The 25,456-nt window shown below is 37.8% G+C and overlaps 1 protein-coding gene across 11 annotated transcripts in view; it reads right to left on the bottom strand.

Moving 5' to 3' along the window:
• The window catches only part of PLEKHA5 (pleckstrin homology domain containing A5), a 265,581-nt gene that overhangs the window by 226,809 nt on the left and 13,316 nt on the right, over window positions 1-25,456 (bottom strand). The window contains exon 4 of one of the 11 annotated variants that reach the window (XM_024129060.3): window positions 3,905-7,648. The exons of the other annotated variants lie outside the window; for them this stretch is intronic. Within the exon in view, the coding sequence (XP_023984828.1) occupies window positions 7,645-7,648 (4 nt within the window). The 3' untranslated portion in view covers window positions 3,905-7,644. Of the gene's footprint in view, window positions 1-3,904; window positions 7,649-25,456 lie in introns of those variants that run through there. 11 annotated transcript variants of the gene reach the window in all.

Here is a 25,456-nt window from a genome sequence, read left to right as displayed (position 1 = left end):
TTGTCATTTTTCCCTTGTTGCTTTCAATAAGTTTTCTTTGTCTTTAATTTTTGTCCATTTGATTACTATGTGTCTCAGTGTGTTCCTCCTTGGGTGTATCCTGCCTGGGACTCTCTGCGCTTCCTGGACTTGGGTGGCTATTTCCTTTCCCATGTTAGGGAAGTTTTCAACTATAATCACTTCAAATATTTTCTCAGGTCCTTTTTCTCTTCTCCTTCTGGGACCCCTGTAATACAAATGTTGGTGTTTTTAATGTTGTCCCAGATGTCTCTTAGGCTGTCCTCATTTCTTTTCATTCTTTTTTCTTTATTCTGTTCCACAGCCATGAATTACACCATTCTGTCTTCCAGGTCTCTTATCCATTCTTCTGCCTCAGTTATTCTGCTATTGATTCCTTCTAGTGTATTTTTAATTTCAGTTGTTGTATTGTTCACCTCTGTTTGTTTGTTCTTTAATTTTTCTAGGTGTTTGTTCTTTAACTTTCTAGGTATTTGTTAAATATTTCTTGCATCTTCTCAGTCTTTGTCTCTATCCTTTTTCTGAGGTCCTGGATCATCTTCACTATCATTATTCTGAATTCTTTTTTTGGAAGGTTGCCTATCTCCACTTCTTTTCGTTGTTTTTCGGGGGTTTTACTTTGTTCCTTCATCTGGTACATGGTCCTCTGCCTTTTCACTGTCTTTCTGTGAATGTGGTTTTCGTTCCACAGGCTGGAGAACTGCAGTTCTTCTTGTTTCTGCTGTCTGCCCTCTGGTGTATGAAGCTATCTAGGAGGTTTGTGCAAGCTTCCTGATGGGAGCCACTGGTGTTGGGTAGAGCTGGGTGTTGGTCTGGTGGGCAGAGCTCAGTAAAACTTTAATCTGCTTGTCTACTGACAGGTGGGACTGGGTTCCCTCCCTGTTGGTTGTTTGGCCTGAGGCAACCCAACACTGGAGCCTACCTGGGCTCTTTGGTGGGGTTAATGACAGACTCTGGGAGGGCTCACGCCAAGGAGTACTTCCCAGAACTTCTGCTGCAGTGTCCTTGTCCCCACAGTGAGCCACAGCCACCCCCCACCTCTGCAGGAGACCCTCCAACACTAGCAGGTAGGTCTGGTTCAGTCTCCTATGGGGTCACCACTCGAGGGTCCCGATGAGCACACTACCTTGTATGTGTCCTCCAAGAGTGGAATGTCTGTTTCCCCCAGTCCTGTCGAAGTCCTGCAATCAAATCCCTCTAGCCTTCTGAAGTCTGATTCTCTAGGAATTCCTCCCCCCATAGCCGGACCCCCAGGTTGGGAAGCCTGACGTGGGGCTCAGAACCTTCACTCCAGTGGGTGGACTTCTGTGGTATAAGTGTTCTCCAGTTTGTGAGTCACCCACCCAGCAATTATGGATTTTGATTTTATTGTGATTGTGCCCCTCCTATCATCTCATTTTAGCTTCTCCTTTGTCTTTGGATGTGGGGTATCTTTTTTGGTGAGTGCCAGTGTCTTCCTGTCAATGATTGTTCAGCAGTTAGTTGTGATTCTGGTGCTCTCGCAAGAGGGATTCTCAGGGGTTTTTTTTGTTTTTTTAATAAATTTATTTATTTATTTTTGGCTGCATTGGGTCTTTTTTGCTGCACTGATTGTGCCCCTCCTATCATCTCATTTTAGCTTCTCCTTTGTCTTTGGATGTGGGGTATCTTTTTTGGTGAGTGCCAGTGTCTTCCTGTCAATGATTGTTCAGCAGTTAGTTGTGATTTTGGTGCTCTCGCAAGAGGGATTCTCAGGGTTTTTTTTTGTTTTTTTAATAAATTTATTTATTTATTTTTGGCTGCATTGGGTCTTTTTTGCTGCACGTGGGCTTTCTCTAGTTGCAGTGAGCAGGGGTTACTCTTCGTTATGGTGTGTGGGCTTCTCATTGCGGTGGCTTCTCTTGTTGCAGAGCACGGGCTTCTAGGTGTGTGGGCTTCAGTAGTGGCGGCTCGCGGGCTGTAGAGCGCAGGCTCAGTAGCTGTGGCACACAGGCTTAGTTGCTCCGCGGCTTGTGGGATCTTCCCAGACCAGGGCTCGAATCCGTGTCCCCTGCATTGGCAGGCGGATTCTTAACCACTGCACCACTAGGGAAACCCCTCACATGTCTTTTTAAAAAGGCACATGTTAAATGCTACCCATAAATAAGAGAAAATATACAAAATCAGATAAATTATCTAAAAGTACCTATATCGGTCCCTGGCTTCGCAGGCACTCAGTAGATGTTTGCTGATATGCAAAACAGCTTCTGATGGAAGATTACAAATTCCTTAATAATTTATTACATATGACAATCATTCCCTGCGTTTTATATTTAGAGGTATAGTTTATTTCATTGGGAAGGGGCTACAAGGTGAAGATAGACTCCAATTTGCTTTTTTCCCTACATACAAATAGTACCCAAGGAAATGGGGGAATACAGAGATCTGGGGATGGAATTCAGAAAATCCATTAAGTTAGGTGAGAAAGAAATTTTCCTTTATCATCACTGATCTCTAACTGAAATTTAACATTTCCTTTAATTATGAATATAGACAACAGGCCACACTTGTATTAGCAGCACCTCTGATTTTTATCAACAAGAAAATTCAGATATTTTTTATCATATTATATTCACTGCAGATATCCTGAAATATCATTTACACTCATTGCCACTCCAAAATTACCAGTTATCAGACTCACTTTTAGACTTTATTTAATGTGATATAGATATTACTGTATCACAAATATGTTTGAAAATTGTCCTATCTGTATTTCAACATAATTGGCCTGCTCTGCAATCATACAGTTGTGCGCGTGTGTGTAATACAGATTTTAAAAAGGTTAAGAACTTCTGCTTCAAAGGACGGTTAAGACCCTGCAGACTTTCCCTCTCGGTGCTCTATTCCAAGAGATCCCCCCCTCTTTCTCTCCTCTTTCCCAGTCTGCCCTCCTCACGCCCCTCTTCCATCCTGCCTGGCTTCAAATGCAAGGAACTTGGGAAGAGAAAGAGGGCAAAGAGGAAAACCTATGGCCAATTCTGCATCCCTTTTCTCCTCTTCCCTCAAATATGATTATTATTTACATTCACAGCCTCTAAGTACATTTCCTCTCTTAAACTCTGAAGTGTCTTTTGTGACTCTTTGCTCCTTAAATCCTAACACCAATATCAGTGATAAAACGTCTAGGGTAGTCAGCGTGTCACTCTCAATTGGACAAATCATAGCTTTTTAATGCCCAAAGACCTATAACCTGTGTGGCTACACAACTGATAGAAGGGGGTCTATCAAACAACAAGGAGACAGTTGGATAGGGAGAGGTGGGCAGTGGAGGGAATGGGCTGGGAAGGGAGGTGGGCTGCAGAAAGAGTTTTTATTTCTCATCTTCCTAGTGTTGGAGGGAAAGAAGGAATGAATAAAGGAAAACACATACACACACACTCATACTTGGAGAAACCAGCACATGGGCTATGAAACTGCTCTGGGAAAGGAAGAAGAAAGAGTAAGACTGTGTCCCCATTGGAAGTGGGCCAGGAAGAAAAGAAGCACTGAGTGAATAGAGAACATGGAGGATAGAGGACCTGCTGGTTAGTTCTTGGTACTAACTTGGTTAGTTCTCAAGCACCTAGTTCAGACTAAGAAGTGTCCAAATGGGAAGCCCAGGTTTGTTCATATTCACGTGGTTATTCTCCCCAGCTTCCATGTACCCATAACAAAACTCCACTGGAGACCCTATAGCAAGCCCAGGAGCCATCTGCCGAAGCTTAGAGCTAGAGAAAGAGGTTTCCATCACACTTGATTAAGAAGGGAGGGGGAAGGCAAAGGAGAATCCTTACAATGTTACAGTAGAGGGATGTATCTGCCCCCAAAAATACTGCAGATGAATTAAGTTTTCCAGTACTATCAGTATTACACATCATGAGTTGGCTGATTTATCTACACATTATTTCTATGAGACAGTGCATTTGTGCAAGTCCTAAACAAATGATTCTTATAATAAAGTCTGAACATGACTCATGACAAAGAACTACTTTTATTAATTATGCACCAAAGCACCACACAAATGTAGGAACAGAACATAAGAAAGTAAAAGTTTAAGAAATGATGAAAACATTAAGACAGTAGTAAACATCTTTTAAAAAAAATTAACAAGGAGTAATTTGATATTTTGCACAAATCTTAGTTGATTACACTTTATTATTAAAACCAGATACACACAGCGAAGCCAAGCTTAAATTCAGTATAAAAATTCAATGCTTCAACATAAATTTTAAAACACACACAAATTGGTTATTTTTCTACGCTATACCTCTATAAAAACATTTTTCAATGAAATGCCTTTTTTGTTTTTCATACACAAAACACATTCTCAATTAACCAGAAAATCAACATGAGTAATAGTATTTACATGATACAATGTTACCCTTTTAAAAGATGAAGCAAAAATTGTGTAGTTACAAGACATAGAAAAATAAAACTAGAAATTCTTTGCTTCTGATGTATGAGTAAAATAGCTTTAGAAAAACATTTTCTTATTCTAGCAATTAATGTTCAAATAAGAATATTTTAATCTCAAGTTGATGTAACAGCATCCTACTGCTGCTTGAAAATACTGGGATGCGATGACACACCAAGACTGTAAACACTCGAAGGAAATGAAAAAGCCAGCTGCATTTTTCCAAAGTAATTGTGAATGCTGACCCTTCCGTACTCACTACAGTACTTGTCTAATTACACTGTCTAGTTTTCCCCCCTATAATTTCAGGTATTATTTCATCACTACCTTGCTAATATCATACTTGGAACAAAATTTCTATCTAAATTTATTCACAAGGCCTACATTCTTACAAGATGAAATGTTTAAGTGCTTTATTCTTTAAATTCACAAAGCAATCTGACAAGGAATATATCCTAAAACTGAAGGGTTGAACTAGAAAGTGCATAGAGAGACAGTGCCTTATAATTTTGGTTCCTTTAAATCTTAAAACATCGCAAGAAAAAATAATATTGTCTTCACGGAAATGACTTGAAGGGATGAATTATGTCCAGCAATTTCATGTTCAAGAAAAATCTGTTTTACCCATAACTTACCCATTTTCTTTGCCTCAGTAGAAAACATTTTCCCAAAAAGGTTCAATATAACACTCTTATATGGAAGGAGAGTTAAAATTAAATAGAAACCCATTTCTTATGGAAGAATAATGCATAAATTAGTGGTCATCACTTTAAAATCATCTACCAAGATGCTGGCAGAAAAAAAATCAGAGCTTGCCTAGCACATAGTAGGAGCTCACTAAGTATTTGTTAAGTAAAGCAATTTAATGTTTAAAAACTTTCCAGTGGGAGTAAATTGAAAGTTGGAGTAGCAACCTGTCCTCTCATTCAAATTACTTAAGTGTAAGTTCTGTAATAAGGAAAAACATTAAGGTAAATGTATAATAATTCCATTTTATATTAAAACAAACTTGTATTTCAACATAAATACAAAGCAATTGCTAAAGCAATAAACCTAATTGTGAACTTCCTGCACTTTCCCAAAAATGATTGCATCATAGTACAATTGCTTTTAAAAGATCTCTGATTTACATCAGATGACTAATTTTTTTTTTTGGGGGTCATTTACTTAAATGAAAGTGAGCAAATTCATATTATGGGAACAAAAGTAAGACTACTTTTTGACCCCAGAAAAATCTACTCTTTCTGTTTTTAAAAGGGATATCTAATTTGAATAATCAAGATTATATTTCTTTCCTTTGCCCTGAAGGAAAGTACGTTCTCAGTGCTGTTTTGAAGCTGGCACACACATAACTCAATCTTGGTTAATTTCCAAAAGCACATATGGTATAGTAAATCCTCTTCTTTCGATGCCAAAAAGTTTTTGCTCCTAGAAATTGTTTCACTGGCATATTCTCAACATATCAGAATCTCAATACCTGCTAATCCTAGAGAAGGAAGAGTAGCCAACCCACTTTAGAAAGTAAAGGTTCCATTTTGAATCTATAAAAGGTTGACTTTCACTTTGTGTAAGATCCTATCTGTTAAATCTGAGAGTTTAAAACAGTAACCTTTGGTGCACATTGGAATCACAGAGTGGGAAAGGGGTATTGGCTGTGTGTTTTAATATGTAGCTAACTATTAAACTGTCTGCTCGGAACACATTAAGGATTTTCTTACAAATGAGGTTAACATTTCAGTCTTTGGAAAGACAGAGAAACATATTTTGGCCAATTCAGATGGAAGTTTTATGACATTTACTGAAGTATTTTCCCAGTGAAAAACCAATGATTAACTCAAAATAAGCTATGAGACAGAGAGAGAGAGAGATAAAATTTTGCTTTTCTCTTCCTTTCAAAAAATGAGGGTAAAATTGAAGAGTGAAAGAAAAAAATTCCATAAAAAATACTTAAGTTTTCCTATATTCTTTCTTTAGGGAATATTCTGAACACTTCTAATATAAAATATTAATATGTGTTACTAAAACAAATCCTCTGATTTAAATGAAAGCAAAAACCTCACTGCTTTCTTTTATAAATATGAGCTATTATTATTATTAACACTATTATTACTATTGATTTTATTTTAGTATTTAGCCATAGAATATTCAAGTAGCAAAAAAATTGTTTCTTAGGACAACATTAAAATTATAAAGCCTTTGCACCCTCCCACTAAATTTAGTTTTAAAATACCTTACTATAAAATGTCAAAAATTTAAAATTCAAACTCATTGACCCAGCAATACAACTGTGAACTTATCTAAAAAAAAAATGTCCTAAGGAATTTATGTTCAAGGATGTTTACCATAGAATTAAATTATTTTAACAAAAAGGATTAGAAAACTAACCACTGAAAAGAGGAAACTAATGAAATATATTATGATACATCTATATAATACAATACTGTGTAGTCATTATAGAATAAGAAATTGTCACTAGTGGGGCTGAAAGCATAGGAACTTTTTCAGTCCTCTTACACCCCTTTATATAAACTGCCTGAATTTATCATCACCATGTATTGCTTTTCCAGTAATTACTAGAAAGAGGTAGAAGACAATTTATTTAATAGAAAAATTGCAGACATATTAATGGAATCAATTTATGAATGTGTATACTATGATCCCAATTCCCTTATGTGTATAAATGTATAAGAAGAAAACTAAAAATATGTCAACAGTTTGTATAGGTGGATGGTAGAGTATAGGTATTTTTTTTGGTATTAATTTTCTATATTTCCCAGTAGGAGCATTTCTTTTATACTCAGAAACAAAATTTTATTTCACATAATATATTGTTATGCCCCATTTGGCTGCCATATGATAACTAAAGTTAAAAATTCTTTGGCTTAGGGCTTCCCTGGTGGCGCAGTGGTTGACAGTCCGCCTGCCGATGCAGGGGACGCAGGTTCGTGCCCTGGTCCGGGAAGATCCCACATGCCGCGGAGCGGCTGGGCCCGTGAGCCATGGCCGCTGAGCCTGCGCGACCGGAGCCTGTGCTCCGCAGCGGGCGAGGCCACAACAGTGAGAGGCCCGCGTACAGCAAAAAAAAAAAAAATTCTTTGGCTTAAAAGAAAAGGAATAATTTATGCTTTTGCCTACAAAATCATACAAGGTAGATGATGATAATGATGACAGCAATGGGAAGGAGGTGACTATCCAAGTGTCCAATAGCAAGGACTTTATCTGAAAAAAATGAACAACACTGGGATTATAGTATATCTCTATGTCATACAATAAATAAATTCAGAAGAAAGCACTATATTACAAAAAGTTGCTTATAATAGACACTAAAAACACAGATTTAACAGAGTGAAAATAAGTCCATGGATGACAGATACATAATATGTTATGTATAAGAGATATGTGGGGACCTATCACTAAACAAATCACAGAAGCCAACTATGCCCTATTGGTAAAATCACCTTAATCCCACTATAGACAGATTATCAGCTGAAGGAGTCACATCAACTTGCTATAATAAACAGCCTTCTACTACCAGTTACACAAAAATTGCTATGTATGAACACTGCTACATATATACTACATAAAAAATGAACTCACCAAGGCCTGTGACACATCCCTCAAGGCCTTGCATAGATTTGAGACTAAGAAATACTTCAAATACTTTGGGTAGTAATTTTAACTGTTCAAATTAAAAGTTTTCATTTACTCAGACCTGACTTTCTTTGAACTGAAACTTTTAACCTATGCTAATTTGCACAACATTAATGGCTTTAAGAGAATACTAATATTTAATTAGTACAATGTCCAGAAAAGACATTTGAACAGTAAAGCTTAAAATGGATGTTATTCATTACTGAAAGTAATGTTACTTTGGAACTAAGTGAACTGCATAGAGTTTTAAATGAAACGTTCAACAATGGAATACTATGCAGAGGTTAACATTTTAATGACTCTACAGAAGTGTAAGAAAATATTACAGCAACCATCTAGTGAAAACAGCAGATTATTAAAGGATACAAAGATTATGGCTACAGCTAGATGAAAATGGATGATGGTGAAATTGTGGGTAAATCTACTTCAAAAAAATTTTTTAACATTATGGATAAATCATTGTTTCAACTAAAAAAGATAAGGCAATTTTTCTAAGCCTAAATGCCCAGTTTGCTTCTTTTGAGATCCAGATTTTAAGTAAAGGAATAAAGAATAAAATTGAATGCACAGCTGTTTGCTTCTAGGAATACAAACAGGAGGAAATAAACAGAAGGAGGCTAATGTCTGTGAGACTGGGCTAACTACTTCATTCCCAGCTGTGTTTTAATTTGTATTACTAAACGGTAACAACCCCTTTTTATGACAGTCAGAGGCTGAGGATTTCCATTTGCGCCCAGCAAAAGTTAAAGGCACACTAGAAAATACTTGGAGGGACTTCCCTGGTGGCGCAGTGGTTGAGAGTCCGCCTGCCGATGCAGGGGACACGGGTTCGTGCCCCGGTCCGGGAAGATCCCACATGCCACAGAGCAACTGAGCCCGTGAGCCACCACTACTGAGCCCGCACTCCGCAACTACTGAAACCTGTGCGCCTAGAGCCTGTGCTCCACAACAAGAGAAGCTGCAGCAATGAGAAGCCCACGCACCGCAACGAAGAGTAGCCCCCACTCACCACAACTAGAGAAAGCCCGCACACAGGAACGAAGACCCAACGCAGCCAAAATTAATTGATTGATTGATTAATTGATTAATTAAAAAAAGAGATTACTTGGAATGTTAGCTTCAGTAATCTATTGTCTGGTTTATATTCTAAGTTGTACAACATCAGTTGAATTACTCAGGAGTTAATTCTAATTTAATGCCATTTAAAATCAGAAATGACAAAAGAGATGCCTCATCACTTACAAGTAACCTAAAATACAAGAAAGATGGGCAAGTTAAAAATCACACCTGATTTGCTGTGGTAAGATACTTAGGGAAATAATAAAGCAAGTCAGTACAGACTGAGGTCAGTTAATGCCACGGATCACAACTGCAAATGGCCCTGTTCTCTACCCTTCAAAAACGATACAAGATTTCTACTCTAGCCAGAGAAATCAGGGAGGCAGGGATATGTTCAGATGGAGACAGGCAACACTACAGCAGGTGAATGTCTTCGTTAGAGCTACCTTAGACACTACTCTCTCTGTTAGTCTCTTAAATGGAGAACTGTAAGGTCAATGGAAGCCCAGACCTATAAGAAATTCAAAACTTTACTAAAAAAGACATTCTTCAAGCTACCGATTTTTAATGCCATCAAGCATAAGACACTCCCTTTATACAGGACACCTGACTGTAAGAAAATACACTAATTTTCAACCTAATTTTATGGCATTTTTGTTTTTTCAGTTTCATTATAAACTTGACCCTAGGTTTATAGCAATAGCCATATTTGTTGAAATATGGAAGTATGGAAGATTTTTTTAAGCCGGTTACAATATATATGATATTGCTTACATAAGATGGTGAATAAATTCCATAGTCGGGTATCACAAATCTTCGACGGCCTCTTTTTTGATCTGGTGAATTTTAATAATCTGATCATCTATTACTTACACTGTAAATGGAAGTTTTACCACAAAACTCAACTGCTGAAAGATCTTTTTGGGTAGGGTACAGCCCCACAACTGCCAACCCATCCCAAGTTTGAATTCCAGCTCTGCCAGTTCTTTAAGGTTGGAGGCCCTCATTTTAAGGTTTTTGAATATATAAATGCTCAAAATCCGGTGGATAGGTCCGTAAAATGTATGCAGTAAATGACGTAAGGCAGATAAAAACACTCACCAGAGTACCTGGACGTAGTAAGTGTTCCATAAACAGCAGATATTACATAAAACAAACAGACAAAAACTTAAAATACAAGTAAAAGTGAAAGTTGTCTCTGATTCAAATAACTGTTTTCTCAAAATTTGAAAAAACAAAAAGCAAACCAAAAAATCCCCTCCCATTATTATCATGCAATGTGTTATCCCAAGCATCTGGCACCACACCTAGCAAACAGTAGGTATTAGATAAATATTGTTACATTACTAAATAATAACTATCAAAATATATTATGAAATTCTGAGAATTTCTAGTTTGGAGACCTTGCCTATTTCACCTCTGCATCCCAGGGCCTGGCAGATTATGTAACACATTCAGTTAATTTCATCTTTTCTCATGCAATTAGAAATTAATTTGAATTCGTAAAACTTCTGACTTGTAATTTAACTCAATGTAAGGGCTTTTGTGTTTGGACTACAACGTATGTAAGGGTAAGGGCCAAGTCTGTCTGGTTAATTATTCCCATTAGATGCTCAATGTTTGACAGAAATTAGGGGCTCAGATATTTAAATAAATGCATAAATTTTCACGTTCTGTAAAACAGGGGAACAGAACCATAATTCCTAACCAGAGGTCAGACCAAACAAATGTGTGAGAAGGCTGTAATGAAAATATTACTGCTGGAAGCTCTGTTTTAAGAAAAAGTCTTAGACTATGTCAATTATTTATCAATAAAGCTAGAAAAAAGAAAAGAAAAAGTCTTAGAAGCTGATCACCTTAAGGAAGTAACAGCAGTGTTATCATTGTAGATCCAAGAAGCGTTTACTCTAAATGGCATATACTGGATTTTGGGGTGCCTTCTTACCAAGACGGAAACGTAAGAATTCAGTGTCATATATAGTTTCACCAAGAACACGTGGTTTTTACCTAAGAAACTCCATACAACCAACTTTCTAAAGTAAAAAGCCAACTTTCCACACTGCTCTATAAAAATCTCCAATTACTTCCTGTTCTGTTTCACAGAAGTTGTAATGACTGGCTTGGCCCCATTCCCGAGAGGAAAGAAAACAAAGCAAGGAAACGCTCCTATCTAACCTTTCGATCCCTCTGCTAATTAGAGAACATGCTCCCAGGGAGGTCCCTGCAATACTAAACTTGAGAGACAATAACCCATACAGGAACCCTCAAAAAGCAAGATTCTAAAATGCAAAGTACTTCCTAATACAAATAATCCTCTCAAAAAGCAAACAAAAGTACTAATTATAAAAATTACCTCCTCTGTACACCTGGGCCTGCCTATATCAACTATTACAGAGAGAAGGATGGTTCATTCAATGTACCCTTTTCAGGAATGTCTCTGAAGATAAAGAAGATCTTCAATCAGAGATGAGTTAGCTTCAGAGAGCCACGTGAGTTGTTTCAGGTCATATTAGGATATTTGGGTCAGTAGGTGTTATCACACTCAGTGCCACAGAAGCCAGAAACTGTCACAGTTTTTCCCCATGTGTTTGATTTATTATGAGGATTAGGAGAAGTAATTCTATCTTTGATAGAATCTTGTCGCCTAAGTACATGAACCCTTTGCAATCTTGTGTGCAGAGCACTAACAAATTTTAAAGATTTATGATATTGTATGCTCAAGACTATGATTCACTCTTTTAAACTGTTATCTTCTTTTGTGGAAGAAAACATATTCCACTTGATTCTAAGTAGGTTACATGTGAAGTCCTGATACGGGGGATTCCAAAGCTTACTAAAAAATCTACAGATCCCCAAACTGCAATAATCAGGTAGATGTCTGACTAAAGACTAACAGAACAGTACACAAATGGGACCTGAAGAAAAACTAAGGTTTAAGGACTTAATAAGAAAGAATCTTGCTTTCTTCCCCATTCCTGGCAGGGGCTCTCTTACTAGACGGAGTTGGGTTCATTATTGAGAAGCATCTAATAAAAAGCATTTTTATTTAATCTCATGATCAAAACGAGTTTAGAACTGTCTGGACTTCCATCTTACCAGGTAAAAAGTTGATGATATAAAAACACACTTCAGTTATTTTACATAGAGCTTCTGAGATCTTCCCAGTATGTGACAACGAGCTTTCAGTTACGTACCAAGAGCTCCTATGCACACCTTTAAAATAATCTGTTTAAAGACAGGCAATTCTGTCCACTTGCATACCTCCAGTAGTATTCCTTCCTGCTTTTCTGACTGTTCCTTTACTGCTTCTCCCCCCTTTGCTTCATTTTCCACTCTATGCTTCGGCCATGCTTGTATGAACCCAGAGGGTTAGCCCAATACTGACATACAAAGAAAGGGGTTTCTCACTCTTACCTGACATTGATTTAATATCAATATATAATGTTGGGCCATACGAACCCCTCAGGACAAAGCCTATCATTTCTCTGTGCCCACAAGGTACAGACCTTAGAACAGAAGTCACTTGACGTTGCCTGGTGTCCTGATAAAAAATGACATTTTATTTTAAATCACTGAAAGCCAGTATAAATATCAGACTATTAACAGAAGATTCTAGTGTTTAAGTCTAAAAAACACACCAAACACTCTGCTTCCATCAATAAGTACTAACAAAAAAAAGTGAAAAGCATTTAACCAACATATTTAACTCCTCCCACTAAACAAAGATCAGCACTCGTCTTTAGAATAACTTCTTCCAAAATTATGAAGGGATTTTATCAGGTTTTTCCTCTAATAACCTCTTACTGAACTTGTGGTGCATACTGAAATCTATCTTTCTTGTAAAGTCAACTACTGAGGGGAAAATTTGTTATCTACTACTAAGTATTTTGGGACTAATGTAAAAGACAATATATGTATTACCCTTTTAAACATCCCCCTCTAAAAAAAAAAAGGCAAAAGTAGAAAGTATAAAAGAGGAAAGCACAAAATAAGAAGGCAGAAAAAATTTTAAATATACCAGTAATTGCAACAATATAAACTAAATTTCAAGATTAAAAAAATTTTGTTAAAGCTGGTATGATATATTAAAATCAGACAAATAAGCAAGACCGTAAGTATAAATGGAGGTAGAGGTCAACTCCCCAGGATAAAATGTTGACTTCATTCTGATGACATAGTCTACACTTAACAAAACATAACAATTCTAAACTTAAATGCATCCTGACAATGTAATTTCAAAACTTAAAGAAAAAAACAGAACTTCACAGAGAAAATGAAAAGTCATCACAACAGTTGAAAATTATTAATATACCTTTCTCAGCAACTGATTCCAATCTCACGCAAACTTTTCCAGGACACAAAAAGTGGAATACCTTCCAACTCATTTTTTGAGGCTAGAACAACCTTGATTTCAAAGCCAGACAATGACAGTACAGAGAGGGAATTTACAAGGCAATTTCACTTATTATCGCAAATGGCAAAGTCCTAAACAAAATATCAACAGGCCCAATGGAGCAATGTGTAAAAGAGAAGGTACATCATGACCAAGTTGGGTTTACTCCAAGAATGAAAGGTTGGCTTACCATTAACAAGTGTAACAAACACAATTCACAGTAATTTGCTGAGTTAGCAAATTTTTTAAAAATTCATCTAAATGGATGCAGAAAAAATATTTGATAAAATTTAACACTCACTCCTAATAAAAGTTCTTACCAAACTAGGAATAGCAGAGATTTTTCTTAACCTAGAAAGAATACCCTCCAAAAATCTTCATTAAATATCATACTTAATGGTAAAATTAGAAGCAGTTATTTTTAAGTCAGAGCTGTAGCTGCTTCTATTAATACTTATCATTGTACTGGAGGTACTAACCAGAAACATAAAGAAATACAAAGGGTAAAATGGAAAAAGATAAAAGGACTGGAAAGAAAAAAAAAATCTGCCATGACTTACAGAAGATTGATAAACAATTATATATTCATCAAAAGATACCTTAAATAAGTAAAGGCAGGGCTTCCCTGGTGGCACAGAGGTTAAGAATCCACCTGCCAATGGAGGGGACATGGGTTCGAGCCCTGGTCTGGGAAGATCCCACACGCTGTGGAGCAACTACGCCCGTGCGCCACAACTACTGAGCCTGCGCTCTAGAGCCCGCGAGCCACAACTAACTGAGCTCACACACCATAACTACTGAAGCCCGTGCCCCTAGAGCCCGTGCTCTGCAAAAAGAAGTTATGGCAATGAGAAGCCCACGCACCGCAATGAAGAGTAGGCCCTGCTTGCCGCAACTAGAGAAAGCCTGCACGCAGCGACGAAGACCCAACACAGCCAAAAATAAATAAATAAAATAAATAAATTTATCAAAAAAAAAGTGAAGGCAACAAAAGCACTAATTGGAAAAGATACATGCACCCCAATGTTCATAGCAGCAATAGCAGCATTATATACAACTGCCAAGATATGAAAGCAACCTAAGTGTCCATCAACAGATGAATGGATAAAGATGTGATTTTATATACATACACACACACACGCACACACACACACACACAATGGAATACCACTCAGCCATAAAAAAAGAACGAAGTTCTGTCATTTACAACAACACGGATGGACTTGGAGGGTATTATGCTAAGTGAAATAAGTCAGACAGAAAGACAAGTACTGTATGGTATGACTTATATGTAGAATCTAAAAAATAACTAGTGAATATATAACAAAAAAGAAACAGATTCAGAGATAGAGAAAAAACTAGTAGTTACCAGTGGCAAGAGGAAAGGGGAGAGGGACAAGATACGTGTAGATTAAGAGATATAAACTATTATGTATAAAAATAAGCTACAAGGATATACTGTACAACACAGGGGATATAGCCAGTATTTTATAATAACTATAAAGGGAGTATAACCTTTAAAAAAAGTGAAGGCAAGATACAAACCCAAAGAGTAGATTTGCAAAAGATTACTATCTATGTTTAATAAAGAAAAAAAATTCCTCAAAATCCAAAGAAAAAAGACACAAAGAAAAGTAGACAAAAGATATAAGCACATTTCAGAGAGGAAGAAACATGAATATACAATGAACCTAATAAAACATGCTTAAATTCATTAACCTGGGAAATTCAGAGTAAAAGCCACAATTAGGAAACATCTGACAATCACCAGACTGGCAAAAATGTAAAAGTTGGATAATATGAAGTGCTGACAAAGATATGAAGCAATAAGAACTCATATACTGCTGGAGGGAGTACAATAGTACAACCACTTCGGAAAATAATTTAGATTTATTCAAAGAAGTCGAAATTCACCTTACCACCTCGATTATACTCCTAGTTATATGTTTGAGAGAAACTTGCAAATGTGCATGAGGAGACATAAGATAATGCTCACATAAAGCCATAAAAAAAAGAGCAAACCCATGTCCACCAATAGATAATGTTTATATTGTAGTATAATCATACACTGAACACAGTCATAAAAATGAACCACATCAATTTGGGATGAATCTCACAAATAATTATGTTTAACAAAATAAGCAAGTCACATACAGAATGTCTTCACTTTTATGAAGTTACAAGAAGAAGCTGGGGAAATTAAACCATGCATTGTATATGGACTCAAACATATGTGGTTAAAATTTAAAGAAAACCATTGGCATGTTATAAGCACTCAGGATGGTGGTTGCCCATGGGGGCAAGGGGTAGGGGGAACGACAGAGAAATGGCGTCAAGGAGGGGCAAGAGGGGGCTCCAAAGGTCTGAGACATGTTCTCTTTTTAAAGCTGAGTATCCGGTGCAGTGATCAACCATTGTATTTTTCTTTATGTCGGACAAACGTTATACTCATTTGGTATGTATCAAATTTTTCATAATAAAATAAAACACATACTCAAAAAAGAAGTTTAAAAAAGTACTTAGCATCAGACACAAGTAGTAGTAAAATAAACATTTGTTTATTGTCTAAACCCACAGAGTTTAGACAATTTGTTGCTGTGTAAAATAAACTCACCTGTATTGCACAAGCAGACAATTTAAATTCTGTAGATTATTTTAACCTGCCTTGCTCGTTTCAATGGAACAAGTCTGACCAAAGGGTTAAAAGGCAAGAAACCAATTACTATTAATTATTCTTTATGTTACAGAGTCCCTATTTATGAGCTTATCATCAAAAGTTTTTCCTAAAATTATTGCCAGGTGGTTCTGGGACTCTGTAAAATCTTCCACTGCTATCATGCCTACTTTGTTGCCTATTAGGCAACTTTGTGGTTTAAATATTATGAAATTCTGCTCTGGTTCACCACACAGTTTGGACTTTCAAAATGACTAACAGCAAAAAGAAGAGATTAAATATTTACATTTAAAATAGCTACTTTGATTAATACCTATGTAAAAAACTTTATGACCGAAAAATAGATTCTGAAAATCCTAATCCTTGGATTTTAGATGATAAATAGAGCTACACAAATTGATTAAATCGTTATCCTTTAGTATTTGCATATATCATTGTTTCACATTTCTTAACAGTTTACATTTAGAAAATGCCATTTCTAATTTAAAAAGACACTTACAATATTGTGAAAGACCTACAATGAAAATACTGCAGTAATAAATGGGAACACATCTGTTGAGAACTCATGTAAAAACTCCCATGAGTTCCACCTAAAATTCCTCCACACAGGCAGAGCCCAGAACTTCCAGGCTGACCATCACCCTTGGCCAAATGAGTCACGGCCTCTTGTCTGGTTAGTCCCAGGGTCACTTTTCTCTAAGATTCTACTGAAACTAAATCCATCAAGCCTCTCAATGCCCAAGTTCATACCATCTCCAGTCCCTTTCCCAATCCATCCCTTGACCCAGCATTTGCTGGGTCTGTCCAGGCTTTGCTCAGTCTGTCCCTGATTTAGCCTCCACTCCGCCTCTGTCTTGTAAAGAAACTTCCTGTGCAAGCAGTGCTCGGTTGTTAGCAAACCTCTCCTCAAAGCATTACCCCCAATATCCTGGCTGTGAAGGACATTCCCCTAAGGACACCAGCTGTCCTGCTGCACCCTCTCAAACAACAGCTGTTAATTCCCCCCTCCTCAAGCTCCTTCAACCACTTGAGCCATTCATTTCCTTAATCCCAGGATCCCATCGTGCCCATAACCTGGCACATAATCTGAAGTTACCAGCACACCAGCGATCATACTGCATCAACACGACCCCCCCAACCTCCAGCACGCATGTCTAACTACTCTCCCTCTGTGGGGTCTCTGGTCTTGGGAGACTCTCTGTTCTAGTTCATCAGATTCCTTCTTGCTCCACTTCCTTCCTTCCCAGCCTGAAATCCAACAGTCTAACATTTCAACAAATCTATCATACTCTAAACTCTCCTGCTCATCTGTCTTTCATCGCATTCATCTGGAAAAACCCCTGGTGGCTCCAACTATTCATTTTCTCTGAGCTCTCACTGCCCATGACCCTCCCTAAAGGTTCCATAAACACTTAATGAGTGTCTACAATGTACCAGAGACATGGCACATAACACGCTGTGTTTTAATGAGCTGCGGACTTGTTTAATCACAAAATTTTTATTATAAATATTCAACAAATCTCTATTGAGCATCTCCTAAGGAGAGGAAGGCACTCTTCTAAGCTCTGGGAATTCAGTAGAGAACAGGTCAGAGGAGGTCCCTGCTCTTGGGAAGCTTACATCTCAGTGAGGGGAGACAAAATAACCAAAAAGTATATGAACAAGAATTTGAGCCAGTGCTAAGTACCAGGAGGAAAATAAAACACGGGAGGTAATATGACAGCAAGTGCCTGGTCAATGGATTCTGGGTATGGTAGGACAGGGGAGGTTATACACTTGAGAGCTTTCTTAAATTAACTGAAACCTACAATATCTTCTCCACACCCCACAAATGAGGCACTAGGACCCATTCTGAACCTTAAAATGACAAAGCCCAGGGAGACTACCAAACCAACTAAACACATCATGAAAAGGGAAAAAAAATAATAACCCTGCTCTACAGGAGTTAGGAACTAACTGATTTAATAAAGAAGACACTTACACACACAGGTCCACTTAATTTTCTACACAGCTGTAGTACCTGATCAGCAGTGTGACCAGGATCAAGTGTAATCCCCTATTTGAGACAGAGGAACCATGAACTTCAAATAGGTTCAGTAAATTTAGGGGCACATGTTCTATACAGATTACAAAAAGGTTCCAACTCTCCACCTCTCCCTATATCCACAACCTTTGTTTTTCTTGTTTGTTTGTTTGTTAATTTTTTTATTAAAGTATAGTTGATTTACAATGTTATGTTAATTACTGCTGTACAGCAAAGTGACTCAGTTATACATATATACATTCTTTTTCATATTCTTTTCCACTATAGTTTATCACAGGATACTGAATATAGTTTCCTGTGCTGTACAGTAGGACCTTGTTGTTTATCCATTCTATATATACCAGTTTGCATCTGCTAATCCCAAACTCCCACTCCATCCCTCTCCCCCTGCAACCCCTCCACCACTGAGCAACCACCAGTCTATTCCCTATGTCCGTGGTTCTGTTTCTGTTTCATAGATAGGTTCACTTGTGTCATATTTTAGATTCCACATATAAGTGATATCATATGGCATTTATCTTTCTCTTTCTGACTTACTTAGTATGATAATCTCTAGTTGCATCCATGTTGCTGCAAATGGCATTACTTCATTCTTTCTTTATGGCTGAGTAGTAGTCTATTGTATATATATATATATATACACCACATCTTCTTTATCTGTTTGTCTGTTGATGGACATTTAGGTTGTTTCCATGTCTTGGCTATTGTGACTAGTGCTGCTACGAACATAGGGTGCATGTACTTTTGAATTACAGTTTTGTCTGGATATATGCCCAGGAGTGGGACTGCTGGATCATATGGTAGTTCTACTTTCAGTTTTCTGAGGAACTTCCACACTGTTTTCCACAGTGGCTGCACCAACTTACATTCCCACCAACAGTGTGGGAGGGTTCCCTTTTCTCCACACCCTCTCCAGCATCTGTTATTTGTAGACTTTTTAATGATGGCCATTCTGACAACATGTGCAATGTGATTTTCCAACTTCCCTCAAAAGACGGAGTCTATCTCTCCACTCCTTGAATTCGAGCTGGTCTTGAGACTTTCTTTGGCCAATGGAAAGCAGTGCATGAAGTGATGCTGCCCCAATTCTGAGCCCAGGCCTCAAGAGACCTGGAGCACTAAGGCTCACTTGCTTGGACACCTGCCTTCACCACAAGAGCAAGCCTGGGCAAGCCTACTGGGAATGAGACCATGGAAGAGAGCCCAGTCATTCCCACCATCTCAGAAAAGACCATCTTAGACCAGCCAAGATCAGCAGAGCCTCCTGCTTGACCCACAGCTGATCTCAGACAAGAATAAATGCAACAGAAACTAGAGGAATTGCCCCGCCAACCCAGGGACCTGTGCTCAGTAATATGCAGTGATTAATTTAAGCCTTGGAGTGTGGGGACGGTTTGTCATACAGCAGTAACCGACACAGCAAGATTAATCATATCTATTCAACTTGAATAATCTATTACATTTCTCCTGTAATGTTTTTGAGGAACTGAAGCCAAAAATTGTGAAATATTTTAATCTCAGGGTCTTCTGCAAGAAGGCTTTAATAGCAGGCTGGGTAGTTACAGAAAGGATGTAGAACCCCAGCAAAAGATTTTATTTCTCTTACCAATAATACTGCCTGTTTCCAATTCAGAGTTTCTTTTGCAGCTCCACTGAGAAAGGAACAGCAGCTGGACTGAAAATCATTCACATAAGAATAAAGGGGGTGGGGGGTGAGGGTGGGGGCCTGACTTGACAGAGTAGAAATCTAGATTATTAGGTAAATGTTCAAGATGGACATGGAATTCCTCTGTGTAAGAAAAAAAAAAGTCCTTTTATCATTCTTTTCTGAAATACAGAAATTCCTCAGTGTGAACTATTTCTGAGAAACACATCTATTCTTCCAAATTTACAAAGGATTTCGTTTGTTTTTTGCACACTGTCTTCTACCCCTCCAAGAGTTTTAAATAAGTTTTTGAAAGTAGATATAATAAGTAAGCATGCCACCGCCCCTTCCCACTCATCTGGGTCAGCATAAAAGGTTTAGTGAGTTGAACTGGACTTGGCCTGTCCTGCTTTCTACCCCATGGGGTTGTTCTGAGAATCAAAGGAGAGGGAAGGAGGGGAGAGTATTCAGAAGGAATGTGACCTCGCCTGGCCCACTGCCCACAGCTCAGTCCCAGCCTACTCAGGCCACTACTGGTCATGGGCCGGCCTGGCCAGCCAGCAGCACGGGCCTGAGGGCGCCTGTTTTCCAGCACCGTTGCAGAGCCTGAGTGTCAATACTTGTAAAGTATTTCAAACCTATATATTTACACAGCTGCAATCCCAATTTTCTTATTCTTTTTTATTAATGAAAACGGGTTCAGTTCTTTTATTTCTCCTCCCTCCATCCACTAGCTTCTACAGACAATAATAATTTTACAGTTAAATTCATTTATTTTTTAAAAAAATTATAAAACACATTTCTTAAAAACAGCATTATCCACGTTCAAAACTGCCTTTTCATCATCACTCCTGGGTATGCTGTATCATACACCGCCTTCCTTATAATTCAGTTCCACCACCTACATGAGAGACCCTACCGTTACAATGCCTTGAGTTCTTCGCTATCTTGGAGAATATATTCATGCCAGGTCCTGCCTTTTCTCTGCAGCCCTGGACAATAGCTACTTTACTCTTTCAAGAAAGTCTTCCTTAGTGCCACTGGGTATTTCACAAATAAGCTGATTTCTAAGTCCTAAATCACAGGGCTTTCTTAAATAGAAAACATTTTAAAAACCAAATATGTATATTATTTAAATGTACATACACCATCAACAACAAAACTTATTGACCATCATGTGTAATAGTTTCTACCTTCAAGAGGTTTCAAATCTGCACACAATGAAGACTTAAAATATTTCTGAACCACAATTAGTAGGCCAGCCATTTTCAACTGTTTTCCAGCATAAATGATCCTGAAGTATGTTGTCTTATATACCCAAGGTTATGACCTTGCAACATAAATACCCAGGTATTTCATATGTACCCCATGTTTTACAGTTTTTCAAAGTTTATTCACATAGATTAACTCACATCATAAGCCTATAAAGTAGGCAAGACAAGGACTACCCTCTCCATTTTACACATGAAGAAACTGGTTCTTAGTGAGAGTAAGCAATTTTCTCCAAGTTGTATGGTTAATAAAGGTAACGGAGCCAAGGTCTGACCCTTGGCTACTTTCCACTTCACCAGAGTACTCAGTGGCCAGGGGCTTACAGATATGCACACTTACAGATATGTCACAAAACAGAGAGCATGCTCTTCTTGGGCAACCTAACTGGCCTGTAAAGGGCCTAAATCATATTTCGCTCACAACTCCTGATTTCCTAGGTGAATGCACACTAAACTCTACACTGGGCTGTGGACCGGTTAGCACCCCTATTTACACTTATTTTTAAAACACAATAAAACAAGGAAAAAATAAGCTTTACTAAGATGTAAGACACAGACTGACAACAATACACGTGTATAATCTATAAATAAATAGACATATAATGAGAGTATATAACCAAAAACGTTTTACTTATCAGGGTGCACAGCAAAAATACCTTGGAGAGCTCTATTAAGCTAACTGGCTCAGATATCAAAAATACAAAAAAGTACATAATGACATAAATCATTAAGAAAAATAGCAATAGAAAAATAGAGAAAATATATGGAAGAGGCAATTTGTAGAAGAGACTCAAATAAGCAACAAATAGAGGGAAAGATGACAAGCATGGCCAAAACCAACAATGCGCAAATTCAAACAAGATACCATTTTTGTCCATTAGATTACTCAAAACTTAAGGCTGGTAACACCAAGTGCTGGCAAGGATACAGGAGACAATAATCCTACACACTGCATGATGTGAGGATAAGATGGTAAAGATTTTTTGGAAGTTGGCCTAACTGTAAACCACAAATAGTAAAACCACAAATTAATCTGAATGTGACAGTCGAAGGGCTCCAATAGTTGGACCAACTCCAATTCCAAAAGGAATTTAGGGGGTGAATGCCCTGTTTCCATTTGGGGCTTTCTGATTCATTATGTAGTTTTGCACAATGTGTCACTTTCTACCACTTTCCTATTTTTTGTGTGTGACTCCATGAACTTAATGAAAAATACTGCTTTTAATTAATCTTATAATTATGCATTTTAATCACTTCAATATTTTCAGACCCTATTTATGGTGTTTAGCAGGATTTTACTACGTTTATCAAGAGCTAAAATACGTATACAGCCTAACTCAGCAATTTCCACAACTATTTTATAAAAACATTTGCATACGACCACAGTTTATGTATTAGTTATGTTCATGACATTTTTAGAAACTGAGAAAAAAAATGGAAAAACACTAAATGTCCAACTAAATAATTGATGTCCAGCTAAATAATTAATGAATATTTTGTAGTTACTGAAAGAATGGTGTTGACTTCTAAGTACTAATACGAAAAGATCTAAGGTATTAAATAAAAAGGAAAAGTCAAAGAATTGTACACATAGGACAAACTCATTTTGGTAAAAATAAATGAATAAATGAATGTATGCTTGTATAGGTGTGCAAAGAAGGGGGAGGAGGACAAACACCAAACTGCTGACACACACAGAACCTCCTCTGGTGGAGCAGAGTATGGGGTGAGAGGGAAAAGCATAAAAGAGACTCCGCACTACTGTATCAGGAGGAATAGGAACATTTTCCTATAGGTCTCCCTCGGAATGCCTGTTAGGAACCGGGCTGCACAGCAGGAGGTGAGCGGCGGGCAAGCGAGGGAAGCTTCATCTGCCACTCCCCATCGCTCGCGCGTTACCGCCTGAACCACACCCCCACCCCGTCCGTGGAAAGACTGTCTTCCATGAAAGCGGTCCCTAGTGCCAAAGAGGCTGGGGACCACTGGCATAGGCCACAGTGCCTACTCTTAAATATTGCCACTGATAATACTGGTTAAATTACACGAGTAAATCCAAGGGTCAAGTTCACAACTCAGTCAAGCTCTTAAAATCACACACTCACACATGCAAACACGTGTATATGTGAGATTATGTCTCCATCCATCTAGCCATCCACCCACCCATACTATGACCTTGGGCACCGTCGTAATCACTAGTATAGGTACTTGCTCCTCATCTATGAACCCTGCTACAGCTTTTTCACTCAGCAATGGGAGAGAGCAGTCCTGGTGTGAAATACGGGTATCTTGCAAACTAATCTAGCACAAGATGCCAATTATTGATATCTTATACTACCAGTTGTATTAATTGTCAGTACGAAACCAGGATGAATAAAAGCTTAAGGATCACTTTACTCAAGTACTCCAATGTTTTTAAAGTAGTTGGGCTTACATGTAAGCTCTTGAATTGCCTTTCATGTTGACGTTTGTGGCTTTATGATATGAATTCAGATATTAAATTAAGGATGGTAAATACACCATTATACCAACCTCCTCACCTCAGCCCTTGCAAACATCATTAACTTGTCACAATACGCTTTCCTACTGATCCAGAAGTTGATCTCCAAATTCTTCTAAACACAGTGCTCCAAAGCGCTATTGCTCATCAATTAGAGTTGCAATGCTAGTTGAAACTTATTTACTACTTCTGGTAATCCATTACATCAACGGTCTGCAATGAACCACATCTCCTGGTATTCACAGGCTTGTGTAGTTCTCTCCCACTTTTGATTTTGGCCTTGGTCATGTGACTTGCTTTGACCAACAGGACATGAGCAAGCATAATGCAAGCAGAGGTTTTATAAACGCTTGCACCCAGGGGCTTGTCTTCTTGGAATGTTCCCTCTTAGAAGCCAGCTGCGTTGTTACCAAGAAACTCTAGATAGACTACTAAGTGATGAGAGGCCACAAGGAGAGAAGACACAGGATATTCCAGCCAAGTTGCAGCTGAATGTATCTGCAGGAGGGCCCTCAGTTATATCACAGGAAATAGAACAGCCTAGCTGAGCCCAGTCAACCCAAAGAAAGGTGAGAAATTATAAATCATGGTTGTTTTAAGCCACTAAGTTTTGGGATATAGTTGGTTATGTAGCAACAGATAACTGAAAGTCTAATCCCTGTTCCAAACTATCTGAATCACTAATGACAACTCACACAGATTCTCCATCAGTTACCTTCAAACTTCATCTGTCCAGAGTATTTATTGTAGGTATGGAGAAACAGGGACACTTTTATACACTTCATATACTAAGGGGAGAACATAACTTTGTACAAATCTCTTAGAGGGCAATTTGGCAAAATGTTAAGTAATGAACCTTTTAAAAAGCTCATACCCTATCCCAATAATTCCAAGTCTAGGAAACAGACATGCATATGTTATATAAGGATTTTTCTCACAGCAAAAAGTTGGAAACAACATAGCCATCGAAAAATAGAGGGATGAGGGCTTCCCTGGTGGCGCAGTGGTTGGGAGTCTGCCTGCTAGTGCAGGGGACACGAGTTCGAGCCCTGGTCTGGGAGGATCCCACATGCCGCGGAGCAACTAGGCCCGTGAGCCACAACTACTGAGCCTGCGCGTCTGGAGCCTGTGCTCCGCAACAAGAGAGGCCGCGATAGTGAGAGGCCCGCGCACCGCGATGAAGAGTGGCCCCCGCTTGCCACAACTAGAGGAAGCCCTCGCACAGAAACGAAGACCCAACACAGCCAAAAATAAATAAATAAACAAAAGTGGGGTTTAAAAAAAAAAAGTTATAAAAATAGAGGGATGATTAAACTATTAAATATTCATAAGATAGAACATCAGAGTTACTAAAAAATCTTCCATTGAATAAATATATAATGACATAAGGACACACAATATAACTTTAATGAAAACAGCATTCGACACAGTATTAGCAATAAGACCCAAATCTTTAAAGATATTTTTGCATATATACTGAAATATTAATAGAAATTCTCTCTGCATGAGACCAGGTGATTTTATTTTTTCCTTCTTTATACTCTTCAGTTTTTTCCAAATGTTTTACTTCTCTAATCAGAAAGAAACACTTAACATTATAAAACAGGTTGGAAAAAAGGACACACACTAAACACAGATTTGGAATCATTCTCTGACATTTCTTTACTAAATTTTTTAAAATGCCATCATTATTAGATGCATCTATATTCTGTGATAGTTTAAATTTTTCAAAATAAAACTAGAACAGATGAATTTTCAAACAGAGAAAAAAAACTGACACTAAGTTTAACAAG

This window comes from Physeter macrocephalus, chromosome 6 (assembly GCF_002837175.3).
Source record: "Physeter macrocephalus isolate SW-GA chromosome 6, ASM283717v5, whole genome shotgun sequence".
Taxonomy (NCBI): Eukaryota; Metazoa; Chordata; class Mammalia; order Artiodactyla; family Physeteridae; genus Physeter; species Physeter macrocephalus.
The sequence above is the reverse complement of the archived record's forward strand: the minus strand, read 5'-3'. Positions and strand labels throughout refer to the sequence as shown.